This window comes from Oncorhynchus kisutch, linkage group LG1 (assembly GCF_002021735.2).
Source record: "Oncorhynchus kisutch isolate 150728-3 linkage group LG1, Okis_V2, whole genome shotgun sequence".
NCBI classification, from domain to species: Eukaryota; Metazoa; Chordata; class Actinopteri; order Salmoniformes; family Salmonidae; genus Oncorhynchus; species Oncorhynchus kisutch.
The window spans coordinates 55,124,923-55,143,435 of record NC_034174.2 but is presented as its reverse complement, the minus strand read 5'-3'; the positions used below and the strand labels follow the sequence as shown (position 1 = coordinate 55,143,435).

At 43.6% G+C, this 18,513-nt stretch overlaps 1 protein-coding gene across 1 annotated transcript in view; it reads right to left on the bottom strand.

Moving 5' to 3' along the window:
* Nucleotides 1-18,513, bottom strand: part of LOC109891161 (serine/threonine-protein phosphatase 4 regulatory subunit 1) — a 50,508-nt gene that overhangs the window by 22,737 nt on the left and 9,258 nt on the right. The window contains exons 11-13 of the mRNA XM_020483499.2: nt 17,958-18,430; nt 4,890-5,197; nt 2,683-2,772 (exon numbers count right to left, since the gene is read on the bottom strand). Of these exons, the coding sequence (XP_020339088.2) occupies nt 2,683-2,772; nt 4,890-5,197; nt 17,958-18,430 (871 nt within the window). The remainder of the gene's footprint in view (nt 1-2,682; nt 2,773-4,889; nt 5,198-17,957; nt 18,431-18,513) is intronic.

Sequence of the window (18,513 nt, the reverse complement as noted above, 5' to 3'; positions counted from 1 at the left end):
GCAAGTTCTGCCACTTAAAAAGACGAGGCCAGTAATTTTCATCATAGGTACACTTCAACAAAATGAGAAAAACAATTCCAGAAAATCACATTGTAGGGTTTTTTATGAATTTATTAGCAAAATATGGTGGAAAATAAGTATTTGGTCAATAACAAAAGTTTCTCAATACTTTGTTATATACCCTTCGTTGGCAATGACAGAGGTCAAACATTTTCTGTAAGTCTTCACAAGGTATTCACACACGGTTGCTGGTATTTTGGCCCATTCCTCCATGCAGATCTCCTCTAGAGCAGTGATGTTTTGGGGCTGTTGCTGGGCAACACGGACTTTCAACTCCCTCCAAAGATTTTCTATGGGGTTGAGATCTGGAGACTGGCTAGGCCACTCCAGGACCTTGAAATGCTTCTGAATCCCCTGTGTGTTGGGATAATTGTCATGCTGAAAGACCCAGCCACGTTTCATCTTCAATGCCCTTGCTGATGGAAGGAGGTTTTCACTCAAAATCTCACGATACATGGCCCCATTCATTCTTTCCTTTACACGGATCAGTCGTCCTGGTCCCTTTGCAGAAAAACAGCCCCAAAGCATGATGTCCCCACCCCATGCTTCACAGTAGGTATGGTGTGCAACTCAGCATTCTTTGTCCTCCAAACACAACAAGTTATTAAATACTTTTTTCTTTACATAGTTGAATGTGCTGACAACAAAATCACACAAAAATGATCAATGGAAATCAAAATTATCAACCCATGGAGGTCTGGATTTGGAGTCACACTCAAAATTAAAGTGGAAAACCACACTACAGGCTGATCCAACTTTGATGTAATGTCCTTAAAACAAGTCAAAATTAGGCTCGGTAGTGTGTGTGGCCTCCACGTGCCTGTATGACCTCCCTACAACGCCTGGGCATGCTCCTGATGAGGTGGCGGATGGTCTCCTGAGGGATCTCCTCCCAGACCTGGACTAAAGCATCCTCCAACACATGGACAGTCTGTGGTGCAACGTGGCGTTGGTGGATGGAGCGGGACATGATGTCCCAGATGTACTCAATTGGATTCAGGTCTGGGGAACGGGCGGGCCAGTCCATAGCATCAATGCCTTCCTCTTGCAGGAACTGCTGACACACTCCAGCCACATGAGGTCTAGCATTGTCTTGCATTAGGAGGAACCCAGGGCCAACCGCACCAGCATATGGTCTCACAAGGGGTCTGAGGATCTCATCTTGGTACCTAATGGCAGTCAGGCTACCTCTGGCGAGCACATGGAGGGCTGTGCGGCCCCCCAAAGAAATGCCACCCCACACCATGACTGACCCACCGCCAAACCGGTCATGCTGGAGGATGTTGCAGGCAGAAGAACGTTCTCCACGGTGTCTCCAGACTGTCACATGTGCTCAGTGTGAACCTGCTTTCATCAGTGAAGAGCACAGGGCGCCAGTGGCGAATTTGCCAATCTTGGTGTTCTCTGGCAAATGCAAAGGCGAAGGTAGCGGTCCTGCTGCTGGGTTGTTGCCCTCCTACGGCCTCCTCCACGTCTCCTGATGTACTGGCCTGTCTCCTGGTAGCGCCTCCATGCTCTGGACACTACGCTGACAGACACAGCAAACCTTCTTGCCACAGCTCGCATTGATGTGTCATTATGGATGAGCTGCACTACCTGAGCCACTGGTGTGGGTTGTAGACTCCGTCTCATGCTACCACTAGAGTGAAAGCACCGCCATCATTCAAAAGTGACCAAAACATCAGCCAGGAAGCATAGGAACTGAGAAGTGGTCTGTGGTCACCACCTGCACAACCTCTCCTTTATTGGGGGTGTCTTGCTAATTGCCTATAATTTCCACCTGTTCTCTATTCCATTTGCACAACAGCATGTGAAATTTATTGTCAATCAGTGTTGCTTCCTAAGTGGACAGTTTGTTTTCACAGAAGTGTGATTGACTTGGAGTTACATTGTGTTGTTTAAGTGTTCCCTTTATTTTTTTGAGCAGTGTATTATCGTCAATGTATTGCCCATGTAAAAAAAAAAATTGTTTGATCGGGATGAATAATATCCAGCAAAACCTAATTATTTGTGCTATGCATTTCCCATCACAATATTGAAGAGTAAGGTTTTTTGTTGTTGTTGCTATCCTAGCTTGATGATCCTCTCTTCAGCTCCTCTAGGCACTGGGCTTGTGAGCAGGAGGCTGGTGATGTGTTTTCTAGTGACCCAGACAGTGGCTGCATGTAATTCATGAAACCTGTTTGTTAAACACCTTGCTAAAAGTAGCTAGCAACTTTTAAAGAACCTGCATAAATATATACATTGTGCTTCCGCGTGACAGTGGAACCAGGCTCAACCACACTTCTCTAGTCAGTTGTTCTACAACTAAACATTTTAAAACATTGGTCTCGCAACATCTCTCCTTATGTCAGCTGTTAGATCTGCACTGGGCATAAGCTTCTCCATTGAGCATGCATTTTAGTCCAAGCTAAATCTGGTATCAGAAAACTGGCCCTAGATCTTGTCAATCGCAATTCATTGGACATTGGATCGCTTTAACTATTCTCAGACAAAACGTATGGCAGCTTAAAGGTAGTTGTACTCCAGACTTGACTGAATCATACATGTTAATAAATGTCCCCTCGATGTATGTACAATATGTAAAGTAGAAAGGCTTAGAAAGTGTTTGGTAGAACTGACCTGGACCATGGACTTCTCCTCCTCACACAGCTGGTTGGGAGCCGAGTCCTCCCTCCCCTCTTCCTCCACACTCTCGATCAGCTCCGACTCCTATCCAAAACAGGGAGGACACACAGTTTGACATATCAGTCAGCTAGCACACATACAAACATACCAGTCATCTAGGACACAAACCACAAAGTCAGCTAACACACACAGACATATAGACAATTAGCAGAGATGAACTCATATACGGAGATACAGTGCCTTCAGAAAGTAGTCGCACACCTCGACTTATTCCAATTTGTTGTGTTACAGCCTGAATTTAAAAAGAGAATTGGGTCACTGGCCTAAACATAATACCCCATAATGTCAAAGTGGAAGACATTTTTCAAATTAATTAAAAATGGAAATGTCTTGAGTCAATAAGTATTAAATCCCTTTGTTATGGCAAGCCTAAATAAGTTAAGGAGTAAAAATGTGCTTAACAAGTCACATAATAATTTGCATGGAGTCACTGTGTGCAATAGGGTTTAACATTCATTCTGAATGACTACCTTCTCTCTATACCCCAATCGAGCAGTGAATTTCAAACACTGATTCAACTAAAATGACATGGGATGTTTTACAATGCCTCACAAAGAAGTGCACCTAATGGTAGATGGGTCAACAACAAAAAAAGTAGCCATTAAATGGTGAAGTTATTAATTACACTATGGATGGTGTATTAATAAACCCAGTCACTACAAAGACACTTCCTAACTCCGTTGCTGGAGAGGAAGGAAACCGCTCAGGGATTTCACCATGAGGCCAATGGTGACATGACAACAGTAGATAAATGGTTGCGATAGGAGAAAATTTAAGATGGATCAACATGGTGTTACACCAAAATACTAACCTAAAATGAAAGAGTGAAAAGGAGGAAGCCCGTAAAGAATACAAATATTCCTAAACATGAATCCTGTTTGCAATAAGGCACTAAAGTAAAATTCACTTTATGCCCTGAATACAAAGTGTTCTGTTTAGGGCAAATCCAATACAACATATAACAGAGTAGCACTCTTCATATTTTCAAGCATGGTGATTGCTGCATCATGTTATAGGTATGCTTGTCATTGGCACGGGCGGCGCACATAGGGCAGCGCACAATTGGCCCAGCGCCTTCTGGGTTTGGCCGTCATTGTAAATACGAATTTGTTCTTAACTGACTTGCCAAGTTAAATAAAAGGTTAAATAAAAGGACTAGATCATTTGGGGGGGGGGATAAAAAAATATTAATGATTAGAGCCAAGCACAGGCAAAATCCTAGAGGAAAACCTGGTTCAGTCTGCTTTCCAACAGTCACTGGGAGAAAAATTCACCTTTCAGCAGGACTAAAACCTAAACACAAGGCCGCAAATACACTGGAGTTGCTTACCAAGACGACATTAAATGTGCCTGAGTGTTTGGACTTTTATCAGCTTGAAAATCTATGGCAAGACTTGATCAACAACCAACTTGACAGAGCTTGAGGAATTATAAAAATAAAGTGAAAATATTGTACAATCCAGGTGTGTAAAGCTCGTTGCAACTTACCCAGAAAGACGTACAGCTGTAATCGCTGCCAAAGGCGATTCTAACATGAATTGACACAGGGGGTTGAATACTTTAAATCAAATCAAAGTGTATTTGTCACGTGCGCGGGATCCAACAGGTGTAGGTAGACCTTACAGTGAATGCGCACCAGCTGTTGTTTACAAATATGCACATACCGCCCCCCCCCCTCGTCTTATTTTTCTCCCAGTGCTGTTCTATCTAGCCAGTGCAGCGTATATCCTGCTAGCTGAATATCCATGTCATCATTCAGTCACAATTCCGTGACACATAAGATGTTAGTTTTTGATGTCCCGTTCGGAGGATATTCATAATCGTACCTCATCTAATTTATTGTCCAATGATTGTACTTTGGCTAATAATATTGACGGTAACGTCAGATTTCCCATTCGCCTTCTGTGGATCCTTATGAGGCACCCCACTCTGTGCACACATGCGCGCACGCTCAGCTCCATCAGTATCAGATATTAATTTAGAATGGAAAATGAATGTGTTCATTCAACATTTGTTAGTGCATTGCATCGATTCATTCCACTAATCAAATCCCTTCAAGCTAAAAGTAAATGTATCGAAGCCCATGTATCTAGATGTGTATTGAATCATGCTTGTAAGGAGAGCTGCACATTCCTACTCACCACACTGCTGTGGTCCGAGTCGTCCCGTACTAGGACAGGCGAGTCGGGGGATGATTCCGGAGACACCGGAGGCTCCGACTCCACTTCGGTCTCTTTCAGTTCCTCTATGGGTGCCGAATCTGTGGTCTGCTGGGGAGGCTCGTTAGGTGTCTGTTTCTCCTCTGCGGTCCCTTCGTTCTGGGAGAACTCCTCATCTGGTTCCCCATTCCCATCCTCTGGAGGCTGGCTCTCTGACTGACCCTCTGTATCCTCTGACTGTCTCTCCTGCTGGGCAGCCTTCAGGGCAGCTGAGAGCACCTGCACTTGGGCTGGGAGACACATACGGAAAGACAGACACAAAGACACAAATTCATGGTCTTGAATACACAGGTCAAAGACTATTAAAGTGGAACTGACAGCGTTTTAACTACTTTGCAGATAAGAGACAAACAGACAATCATAATATTAGGCAAAACTATAAAATTCCCAGTTTATGCTACAAAACCAACTTCATAAGAGGTAATAAAGTAAGTTATATTTGACAAAAATGTCAAATGGGGTAAAATAATGCTTTGTTGGCAGTATAGATGGATGCAGTTCAACGCATGATTAATATAGTTAATTCACCAATACCTTTCTTGGATGTCCAACAAATATTGCTATCAGGTTGTAAATCACAGCTGGCAGAGTACATTTGTGCTGCCTCCAGCCCTTCAGAATGCACTGTTTTAGTTTCAATGACTCAATGTTTTGCACAAAAACAGACAAATGTAACTAAGGCTGGAAATGTCAATACAATCAAACTAGCATGGGGAATGACCACGAGTTAATCATATGGCAAATAGGCTAGTTTAATCAATTTATCATTATTTATTTAGCAAGCTAGAAACACAGAGCCTAACATTAGCTAGCTAAGCTAGCGAGTGGTCGACTTTATCCCCTATATCGTTTATCGGTGGCTAAAGCTAGAGATGCAAGTGTTATTTGGTTAGCTGGTGTGGCAACCCTCCCACTGTGTCAGCCAAATTCTCTCTTTGCTCGTTTTCCTTAATAGGATGTCGGTGGGCGGAGCTGGGAGGATAGACCGCGAAATGGGACACACCTGGGCTCAGGTGTGCCGCGTGGATAAATACACCTATCACCATTCATTGAGGAGACACTCTCCACGCAGACACACTGTTATTTTTGGTTGTGGCAGTTTGTGGCTTGTTTGTTTTGGCACCTCACAAACACCCCTCCTTATCACCAACTATGCATGCAACCACTCACTTACACTACTGACTACACACATTGTTAATTGTATGTAGTTAACTTCAGTTAATAAATATGTGTTGTTATTCCTTGATCTCCTTGTTGTCACCCTCTGTGTTATGGGCTACCAGCCAGTTGTGGGGGCTCGTCCGGGATTATAAGGTTGGTTCCTAGACATTTTGGTGGATAGTTTTTTTTTGTTGCATTATGATGGGTTAATGCTATTTGGGATGCGCACTGGTTGGTATTCACTGCATTGTCTTAAGTGTTTGGTATAGTGCCTTGCAGACACATCAGTGACTTTAGTAGTCCGGTGACGACATCACATGGTGCGCTGCATGAAAAAGTATGCCAGTAGGCAAAATACTAGTGTTGTTAAGCTAACTGGTAAGTGTATTTTGTTTGTGAGAAAAACTGGAGCTAGGTGCTTTGTTTGCATCTTTTGTAAAACAAAACATTTTGTTGCGCTGTTTGGTAGGCCCAGTGTTGGTTGCCTTTGTTAAACTTTCCACAGCAGTGGGTGGCTGGTTGTGTGCTGCGTTGGAGAGTGTAACATTGGTTAGTTTCCAGGCCCCTGCCCAGGCTGGAAACTCTTGCTCTACCTGCTGTTGGGACATCGGTCCAAGGAGGTGAGTACAATCTGCTGTGTACCTCAGTGGGAGATTTGGGTAGCGTAGTGCCATTTGCTACCCGGAGCTAGAGCCTTACTTTTCCGCTGTTAGGCTTAGTGACAGGTTTCACTTTAGAATACATTGGGCATGGTTATTTTAGCAGTTGTCTCGGGGGTACATCTGTGGCTTGGGGGGAATCCGCCAGCGTGCTGTTTTATTTCCCATGCCAGCGCGGTACAGTGCGTAATCCACCACGAATCCGCACAAAGACTAGGGTTGAGTTATTGTGGGATTTGCGTTTCTCTTGTTGTGGTCTGGTCTGTTCAGCAGAGGCGAAGAGCGAGATTATTTTTAGTAGTTACTTGTGACTATGGCGTCTAATGTAGTTCATTTGCGTTCCAACAGAGGAACTTAAAATAATGTACTAAAACAGCTGTTGGAAGATCGCTGAACACTACCAGGTTGAAATTAGTGATAAACGTCTAAAAACATTATGTTTGGTTGATATTGAAGGACAATTTTATGGAGAGGGGTATACAAGAAGTTGCCACTGGGGCAGCCTCTGCCGAGGACATGCCACCTCACCGTCTTGTTAGAATGTCCCCTCCGACTGTTAGCCCTAGTAGTCTTTTTAACAGCAGAAAGAACTGCTTCTGTTACAGCTAGAGCATGATTGTGTTAAGCTGGAGCATGATAGTGAGCATGATCGTGTTAAGTATGAAAAGGAATTGGAATTTAAACAGGATTTGGAGTGTACTAACTCAGGAGAGTTTGCTCCAGGAAGGTGACCAAGATTTACCTAGGGGGTCGCTTCTCTCTTGTTAGTGCTCCGGACAATTTTCATAATGTTGTAAAGTTACGGTTGTTGCCAAAATTTTATAAGGATCCTGAGATGTTATTTTCGTTGGTTGAGCATGTTGCTGACACTAGGAGTTGGCCTGATTCTGATCGTACTTTAAATGTTGCAGTGTGTTGACAGGTAAAGGGCAGGAATCATTTTCAGCTCTTGGTGTAGCCGACAGTGTCAGCTATGATAAGGTTAAAATGGCTGTTACAGATTTATGAATTTGTTCCTGAGGCTTACCGCCAACGATATAGAACCTTAAAAAAAATCTGTTAGACTCATGTTGAGTTTGCACGAGAGTTTTCAGTTTAACCTCTTGAAGCTAGGGGGCACTATTTTTATTTTTGGAAAAATAACGTTCCCAAAGTAAACTGCTGATTTCTCAGGACCAGATGCTAGAATATGCGTATAATTGACAGCTTAGGATAGAAAACACTCAAGTTTCCAAAACTCTAAAAATATTGTCTGTGAGTATAACAGAACTGATATTGAAGGTGAAATCCTGAGAAAAATCCAATCAGGAAGTGACCCTTATTTTGAAACCCCTGTCTTTCTATGCATCCCTATTGCCCATTGAAAGGGATATCAACCAGATTCCTTTTTCTATGTCTTCCGTTAGGTGTCTACAGCCTTTAGACGTAGTTTCACGCCTTTATGTTGAAGAATGAGCGTAAACTAATACATTGCGTAAGTGGCCAGCTGATGGCTCTCAGAGTGATTCTTACGTAATAGAGAGAAGTAGACATTTTTCCTCCCGGTCCTACTGAAAAGCCAACTGTCCCGGTTGATATATTATCGAATAGATATTTGAAAAACACCTTGAGGATCGATTATAAAAAAAAGTTGGCCATGTTTGTCGATATTATGGATATAATTTAGATTTTTTTCGGCGTTGTCGTGACTGCTATTTCCGGTGGATTTCTGAACATAACGTGAAGAACAAACAGAGGTATTTTGGGTATAAAAATGATCTTTATGGAACAAAAGGAACATTTGCTGTCTAACTGGGAGTCTCGTCAGTGAAAACATCCGAAGATCATCAAAAAAAGATTGCTTTTCTGATTTCCGTGACCAAGCTTCCTGCTGCTAGCTGGACATAATGCTATGCTAGGCTATCGATAAACTTACATAAACGCTTGTCTTGCTATCGCTATAAAGCATAATTTCAAAATCTGAGACGACAGGGTGATTAACAAAAGGCTAAGCTGTGTTTCGCTATATTTCACTTGTGATTTCATGAATATCAATATTCTCTGCAATGTCCTCAACATGCAGTATCACTGTTTGTCTTGAAAGGGAAACATTTTCAAACAGCTCGTTGGGGCAAAGTACTGCTGCAGAGTCAATTAAACATTCTTTAATGAATTTGTCCTCAGCGAATGGCTTGCTATGTTTAGCAATTTTGTGGGACAGTACATAGCTAGCTCTCACAATTCTGTTATTTGCTGAATGCAGTTCTGTGAAAAGTCCTTGCTGCTTTTGCAACTGAGAAAGCAACTCTTTCGATGGACTCACCCTCTGCTCAGAAGACATTCCTATATTTCTAGGCATGCTTTGTCTGGAAGTGTCGGGACAAGTTGCAGTCTTCAAAACAGTGATGCTCTCTTTGCACACTAAGCTAATATTTCAATGTCCACTCTTGCAGGAACACCCTACATTCCCCATTGTCTACTTTCCTTTAAAATCATTTGAGCAATTTCTAGCTAGCTAGCTATTTGTAACATGTGTCAGCCTGTCAGTCAGTCTCCTCGTGCAGTTATTTATACATGCCTTCAAAATAAATGTCCAACAAGCAGTGAGAGTTCAATTACAAAGGCGAGTAGTCATTGGGCATTTAATTTGAACAAATTCATGTTTCAAAACTTTGGATGTGCGCATGATTTCGCGGGCCATATTGAATCAGGTCACCGGCCGCATACGGCCCCGGGCCGGCCTTTGCCCGGGCCTGACCTACTGCAAGGTAGATTGAAAAAGTCAGAGTCACTGGATGCTTTGGACAGCCTTCTCACTCATCTACCTGCTGATAGGCGAGACGAGTTGGTCGGTCTGATTCTGAGTTTCCTGATACACCTAACTTAATAGAACACGATATTGACGTTGGGGACGCTGACCCCATCCGTCAGCGGTTCTATAGTTTCTTCAGAGAAACTGCATCGTTTTGATGCTGAGATCAGATACATGCTGGAGAGTGATATTGCAGAGCCTTCTTTCTCAAGCTGGGCGTCTCCCTGTATCTTGGTCAGTAAACCGGATGGGACAAACAGATGTTGTACGGACTATCGTAAGGTAAACAGTGTCACTAAGCCAGATTCATTTCCTCTTCCTCGGATGGAGGACTGCATTGATCAGGTCGGAGAAACAAAGTTTGAGCAAGTTTGACCTGTTAAAGGGCTATTGGCAGGTGCCACCGATGAGTAGGCACGTGAAATCTCTGCCTTTACTACCCCCTCCAGTCTGTACTCTTATTCAGTTATGAATTTTGGCCTGCGTAATGTACATGCCTCTTTTCAACACCTTATGAACAGGGTTGTGCTGGTTTCTGGACTAGATAATGGTTTACGCAGATAGCTGGGAGGAGCATCTGTCCCGTATTCAAGCCTTGTTCGACTGCCTGGCTGCGGGTCGCCTCACTATCGATCTGGCTAAATGTGAGTAAGGTGGTTGGGCAGGGTGAAGTGTATTCTGTTCGGGCTAAAGTGGTAGCTATTGATGCTTTTCCACCACCAACTACTAAAAAGGAAGTGATTCTTTTCTTGGGAATGATTGGTTATTACCGTGGTTTCTATAGGAACTTCTCTACCATATGTTTCAACAAATCTGTCAGGGGAGCAACTAATGCGGTTTACGTCTGGTCTCCCCTCTGTCAACAGGCTTTTGAGGATGCAAAGAGGTTGCTTACCTCAACTCCGGTGCTGGCTGCGCCTCGCATGGATTTGTCATTCACCTTGCAGGTGGATGCGAGTCACGTGGGGGCAGGTGCAGTCCTGCTGCAAGCAGATGTGTCTGGTGTTGCGAGGCCTGTTAGTTTATTTTCCAAGAAGTTTAACCATCAGCTCGGGTGTAGTACCTATTGTGGTCTACACAGACCATAACCCTCTTACCTTGAGGTTTATGATGTGTCCTAACCCGAGGACAAGGAGATAGTGTTTGTTTTTTACAGGCATTCCATCTCGATGTGCAGGGGGTCTGATAATGTCTTTGCTGACTTGCTCTCTCGTGCACCCTGTTCCTGAACGCATCTGGTCCTATTGATCGGTGGACACGCATTCTCATATGCGTGGCCCCCGAGCACGCGTGTCATCCACATGACAGACCACTGTTTATTTTTTTATTGTCTTGTTCCCTGCTGTCCTCGTTATTCTTTACTCTTAAAAGGTTGCTTCCTGTGCGCAAAGGTTGCTGAGGTCTGGAGAGGACGAGGTTGGCTGGGGCAGTTAGAGTGTTAACCAGAGCAGTATTTTGTTTGTTTGCCTTGCTTTCCTTATTAGGATGTTGGTGGATGGAGCTGGGAGGGTCGTCAGCGAAATGGGACACCTGGCCTCAGGTGTGTCCCGTGGATAAGCACACCTTCCCCCATTCATTGAAGAGACTCTCCATGCAGACACTTATTTTTGGTTGCGGCAGTTTGTGGCTTTTTTGGCACCTCAACACCCCTCACCAACTATGCACACAACCACTCACTTACACTACACACACACCATTGTTTATTGTATATAGTTTACTTTAGTTCATGTTTTATTCCTTGATCTCCACATTGTCTCTCTTTGTTACGGGCTATGAGCCGGTTCGTTCCACTAGTAAGAAATGTGAATCACTTAGCTAGCTATGCTACACTTGGACTGTTATCCACAGGTAACATATCTCTTAGTTGTCAATCAAATGTATTTGGCATCGATCAAATGGGAGGGTAGGCTGGCAAGTTCTCATTCAGTTGCCAAAATGTGGCTTGATACAAGTATGCATTAGCAGGCAAGCTGCAGAAGGGCGAGCAGGCTACTTTTCCACAACGTTGATCAGTCCAATTTTGACAGCCAACTATAAGCTAAAAAAGTTTGAGGGTTCATCTACTGTTCACTCAGTAGATTTTACCTCATCTCGTTCTGGCCAACACTTCCGGACTTGTCTCCGTGCTGCTGTGTTGTTTGTTGTGACTTGGCTATCTGCCAAACTTTTCGGTTTTTACCTCGGACGCTTTATCTGGACATGGTTCTATAGGACCTCCACCAGCAGAAAAACCTAAGTAGTAACATTAACATCTAATTGCAGTCGCTGAACTCATAACATACATGACAACTATCACCTTACAGTGAGGATAGCTGTGTTGCAAGCACAGCTTCAGATGCAATCGTTAAGCAATGGCAATTTCAGTGTAGGAAAGGATGAAATAGCATCTGTGCCACTAGTAAGTACAGACAGTAGTATAAATCCCCTGCAAAATCCCTGCAGCCGGACAATTTTCTCAAGGCTTCTGGAAGGAAATGCTGTTGGTATACTCAACCGGTGTCGCTCAACAGGTTCTCCCCACTAAGCAACGAGTCAGAGACCGAACCTTCTCAGTCGTCCCACCATTAGCTCTGACAAATTGAAAACCCTAGTCATTGGTGACTCCATTACCTGCAATATTAGACTTAAAAATAATCATCCAGAAATCATACACATTGTGCAGGGCTACCAACGTAAAGGCTAACCCCAAGATGGTGCTGGCTAAGGCTAAAACAGGCAAGTGTAGAGATTATAGGGATATTGTTTTCCACGTCGGCACCAACGATGTTAGGATGAAACAGTCAGAGGTCACCAAGCGCAACATGGCTCTAGAGTGTAAATTAGCTAGAAAGATGTCGGCATCAAGTAACTGTCTCTGGTCCACTCCCAGTTAGGGGGAGTGATGAGCTTAACAGCAGAGTCTCAACTCAACAGCTGGTTAAACTGTTTTCTGCCCCTCCCAAAAAGATAGAATTTGTAGATAATTGGCCCCCTTTCTAGGACTCACCCACAAACAGGACCTGGCATACTGAGGAGTGACGGATTCCATCCTAGCTGGAGGGGTGCTCTCATCTTATCTATGAACATAGACAGGGCTCTAACCCCTCTAGCTCCACAATGAGAGAGGGTGCAGGCTGTTAGCCAGCCAGCTTAGTGGAGTCTGCCACTAGCACAGTCAGTGTAGTCAGCTCAGCTGACCATTGAGACAGTCTGTGGCTTGATTTAGGTTGAGCAAAACTAAACATGATGGTGTTTGCTTTAGCAATCTCACTGGAATAAATTACCTCCATTCCTGTCATAATTGAAAGAGTGATCTCACATCTCAAAATAGGGCTACTTAATGTTTGATCCCTCACTTCCAAGGCAGTCAGTCAATAAACTAATCATAAACCTGATGTGATTGGCCTCACTAAAACATGGCTCAAACCTGATGAATTTACTGTGTTAAATTAGGCCTCTCCTCCTGGTTACACGAGTGACCATCCCCCACACATCACGCAAAGGCAGAGGTGTTGCACATTTTAATTTACCCCTCCAAAGAATACTGCGTTTTCGTCTTGAGCTTCTAGTCAAACTACGCAGCCTACTTAATCACTTTTTATAGCTACTGTTTACCGGCCTCCTGGGCCGTATACATCGTTCCACACGGAGTTCCCTGAATTGCTAATCGGACCTTGTAGTCATGGCAGATAATTCACATTTTGGTGACCTTATTATTCACATGGAAAAGTCCACAGACCCACTCCAAAAGGCTTTCGGAGCCATCACCGTGGGTTTTGTCCAACATGTCTCTGGACCTACTCATTGTCACAGTCATACCCTGGTCTAGTTTTGTCCAGTGGAATAAATAGTGGCTCATAATGTTTTTCCTCATAATCTGGACTATCGGACCCCCATCTTATTATGTTTGCAATCGCAACAAATAATCTGCTCAGACCCCAACCAAGGATTATCAAAAGCCGTGGTATGAATTCTCGGACAACCCAAAGATTCATAGATGCCCTTCCAGACCCAAGGACGTACAAATATTGGTAAACCACCTAACCGAGGATCTAAATTTAACCTTGCGTAATACCCTAGATGCAGTCGCACCCCTAAAAATTATACAGAAAATACCCGAGCCCCGAAGCAGGCATCCAGAAAATCTGAACGGAAATGGCGCTCCACCAAACTGGAAGTCTACCGACTAGCTTGGCAAGACCAGTACCGTGCAATATCAAAGCCCTCACGGCTGCTCGATCATATTTTTCCAAACGAATTGAGGAGAATAAGAACAATCAAAAATGTCTATTCAATACTGTCGCAAACTGAACTAAAAAGCAGCATTCAATGAGAGGGAAGCTTTCACTCCAGCAGTGATGAACTCATTAACTTCTTTGATGAAAAGTTAATGATCATTAGAAAGCAAATTAAGGGCTACTCTTTGAATCTGCATACCTCTCCAAAGCTCGGTTATCCTGAGGCTGCACAAAACTGCCAGGACCTAGGATCAATGGAGACACTAATTGTTTTATCCTAGATCTCGACACATTCATGAAAATGGCAATGGCCTATAAATCCTCAGGCTGTATACTGGACCCTATTCCAGCCGAACTACTGAAAGAGCTACTTCCTGTGGTTGGCCCTCCTATGTGGAACATAATAAATGGCTCCCTACCCACATGATGTGTACCAAACTCACTAAAAGTGGCAGTAATAAGGCCTCTCTTGAAAAGGCCAAACCGTGACCTGGAAAATGTTAAAAAACAAAAACGTACCTTCGAATTTCCCATCCCTTTCAAATATTTTACAAAAAAGTTCACAAAAAACAACTCACTGCCTTCCTGAAGACATTGTATACAAAATGCTTCAGTCTGGTTTTAGAGCCCATCATAGCACTGAGACTACACTCGAAGGCGGTAAATAACCTTTTCATGGTGTCATACCAAGGCTCTATATCTGTGCTCGTGCTCCAGACATTAGTGCTGCTTTTGACCATCGATCACCACATTGGAGAGATCCCAAATTAGTCTACACGGACAAGTTCTTGCCTGGTTTAGATCTTATCTGTCGCAAAGATGTCAGTTAGTCTCTGGATGGCTTGTCTTCTGACAAATCAATAGTACGTGTCGGCGTTCCTCAAGGTTCCATTTAGTGGTAATACTGTTTTCACAATATGTTCTACCTCTTGGTGATGTCATTCGGAAACACAAGGTCAACTTTCACTGCTATGCGGACGATACACAGCTGTACATTTCGATGAAACATGGTGAAGCCCCAAAATTGCCTAGCCTGGGAGCCTGTGTTTCAGACTTAAGGAAGTGGATGGCGGCAAATGTTCTACATTTAAACTCGGACAAAACAGAGGTCTGCTGTTGGATCTGACAATTAATTTTGAAGGTTGTACAGTCGTCTCAAATAAAACTACAAGGACTTCCGCGTTACTCTGGACCCTAATCTCTCTTTTGACGAAAACATATCAAGAAAATTTCAAGGGCAGCTTTTTTCTGTCTTCATAACATTGCAAAAATCAAACGTTTGGTCAAAATTATGCAGAAAAGTTCATCCATGTTTTTGTCATTTCTAGATTAGACTACTGCAATGCTATACTCTCCGGCTACCCGGATAAAGCACTAAATAAATACGGCTGCAAGAATCCTGACTAGAACCCCAAAAAATAAATATACAGTTGAAGTCGGAGGTTTACATAAACTCAGCTTATTTGGCTACGGTGTAAGTGTTTCACAATTCCTGACATTTAATCCTAGTAAAAATGCAGTTTTAGGTCAGTTAGGATCACCACTTTATTTTAAGAATGTGAAATGTCAGAATAAGAGTGATTTATTTTCAGCATTTTTCTTTCATCAAATTCCCAGTGGGTCAGAAGTTTACATACACTCAATTAGTATTTGGTAGCATTGCCTTTAAATTGTTTAACATGGGTCAAATGTTTTGGGTAGCCTTCCACAAGCTTCCCACAATAAATTGGGTGAATTGTGGCCCATTCCTCCTGACAGAGCTGCTGTAACTGAGTCAGGTTTGTAGGCCTCCTTGCTCGCACATGCGTATTCAGTTTTGCCCACAATTTCTATAGGCTTGAGGTCAGGGCTTTGTGATGGCCAATCCAATACATTGACGTTGTTGTCCTTAGGCCATTTTGCCACAACTTTGGAAGTATGCTTGGGGTCATTGTCCATTTGGAAGACCCATTAGCAACCAAGCTTTAACTTCCTGACTGATGTCTTGAGATGTGCTTCAATATATCCACATAATTTTCCAACTCATGATGCCATCTTTTTTGTGCACCAGTCCCTCCAGCAGCAAAGCACCCACACAACATGATGCTGCCACCCCCGTGCTTCACGGTTGGGATGGTGTTCTTTGGCTTGCAAGCACCCCCCTTTTTCCTCCAAACATAACAATGGTCATCATGGCCAAACAGTTATATTTTTGTTTCATCAGACCAGAGGACATTTCTCCAAAAAGTACGATCTTTGTCCCCAGTTACAAACTGTAGTCTGGCTTTTTTATGGCGATTTTGGAGCAGTGGCTTCTTCCTTGCGTTGCGGCCTTTCAGGTTATGTCAATATAGGACTTGTTTTACTGTGGATATAGATACTTTTGTACCCGTTTCCTCCAGCATCTTCACATGGTCCTTTGCTGTTGTTCTGGGATTTATTTGCACCTTTCGCACCAAAGTAGTGTTCTGTCTCCTAGAGATGAACAATCTCCTTCCTGAGTGGTATGGTGGATGCGTGGTCCCATGGTGTTTATACTTGCAAACTTTTATTTGTACAGATGAACGTGGTACCTTCAGGCATTTGGAAATGGCTCCCAAGGATGAACCAGACTTGTGGAGGTCTACATTTTTTCCCCTGGGGTCTTCCTGGGCTGATTTCTTTTGATTTTCCTATGATGTCAAGCAAAGAGGCACTGAGTTTGAAGGTAGGCCTTGAAATACATCCACAGGTACACCTCCAATTGACTCAAATGATGTCAATTAGCCTATCAGATGCATCTAAAGCCATGACATAATTTTCTGGAATTTTCCAAGCGGTTTAAAGGCACAGTCAACTTAGTGTATGTAAACTTCTGATCCACTGGAATTGTGATACAGTGAAATAATCGGTCTAGACAATGGTTGGAAAAACTACTTGTGTCATGCAAAGTAGATGTCCTAAACGAAATTTGTGGAGTGGTTGAAAAAGTAGTTTTGATGACTCCAACTTAAGTGTATGTAAACTTCCGACTTCAAACTATTGTACACCAGTGCTGTTAAGGCAAGGGCTGATTTCAAGGTTTTACTGCTAACCTACAAAGCATTAAATGGGCTTGCTACTACCCATCGCTCCGATTTGGTCTTACCATACATACCTACAGGTACGCTACGGTCACAAGACGCAGGCCTCCTTATTGTCCCTAGAATTTCTAAGCAAACAGCTGGAGGCAGGGTTTTCTCCTATAACCCCTATAGAGCTCAATTTTTATGGAATGTTCTGCCTATCCATGTGAGAGACGCAGACTCGGTCTCGACCTTTAAGTCTTTATTGAAGACTCATCTCTTCAGTGAGTCTTACGATTGAGTGTAGTCTGGCCCAGGGATGAAAAAGTGAACGGCAAGGAACTGGAGCAACGAAGTGCCCTTGCTGTCTCTGCCTGGCCGGCTCCTCTCTCCACTGGAATTCTGCCTCATTGGCTTACTATTGCTCTTCCATGCCGTCCCTAGGAGGGGTGCGTCACTTGAGTGGGTTGAGTCACCGACGTGATCTTCCTGTCCGGTGTTACGTCCCCTTGGGCTCGCGCGGTGGAGATTTGTGGGCTAAACTCAGCCTTGTCTCAAATGTAGGAGGACTCCTGTGGTATATACATATTTGCAGAAATCCTTTCAGGTTTATTTTGTGGCTTTTGGCAAATGCTCTCTAACGATCTAAAGTCGCGCTGTTGCTACTGCTACCCGTAAACACGCAGTCCAGTTCAAAGAGAATGATGGTAGGCCTGTATGGCTTATTTGCATATAGGTCTGTGTAGAGTCCAGTCCTGGTTTTTATTTACTGCAGTGTCTATCAACTGTCCAATCGCACGGCCGCTCTCCCACTCTATTGCTATAGAATTTTCAAAAATGCCTTATTCTACGTCATTTCTAAACAATCGATGACAGTATGAAAACCTGAAAATGTCAATATTGAAGTGCTTGCTTCAAATTATTTAAAGGCGTCATTCTTCCTGGGGGTGTATATGATTTTATGTTGCTAAATTGCTGTCAGTTCCAATAAGATCACTGAGTCAAATAATGCTGTGATTGTGGATGATATCCAGCCCATTGTGTCACCATTCAACACTTTGTTCTTAATTATGCACCAATTATAATGAAAAAATTACTTTATTAAAAACCTTTGAAAAGATGCTTTCCTCAACCCTCACCTTGTGCATCGGGGTCATCCATGTGGGGCTGGAGGCAGTCCAACACCTTCTGGATCTGAGAGCTGGTGACTGGCTTCAGACTAGCCATCTCCCCGTCCTCTAGCACCACCATCTCCTCCTTCTCTCCCTCTTTAATTCCCGCCGTCTGGTTCTGCAGAGGAACCTGGTCCTTCAACATCTCCAGCTCCTCGCTGATATCCGGTAACGGAGGCCTCCAGTAGTGGAAAGAGTTAAAATTCTCGTCCGTTTGTTCCGTCTCCTCGTTGTTTGTGGGAGGGTTGTTGTTGCGTTCCTGGACTTCGTGTCGGCCTCGGGGAGGAGTGTGTGTGGAGTCGCTCCCGCGGTCTCCCCCGGACATGCATTCTAGAGTTGGGGTGGAGCGGCCATCTTGGTTGATGGGTGGGTGCGAGGGTCTCTCTGTGGGGCCGTTGAAGGAGCAGCGCATGGAGGACTCGATACTGAGGGGGGAATCTCTGCAACAGAGAGCCAACCAGAGAGCCCTCTTAATTTTCCTTTTCAATTACAAACATTGTTTTATACATAAAAAAATTCACAA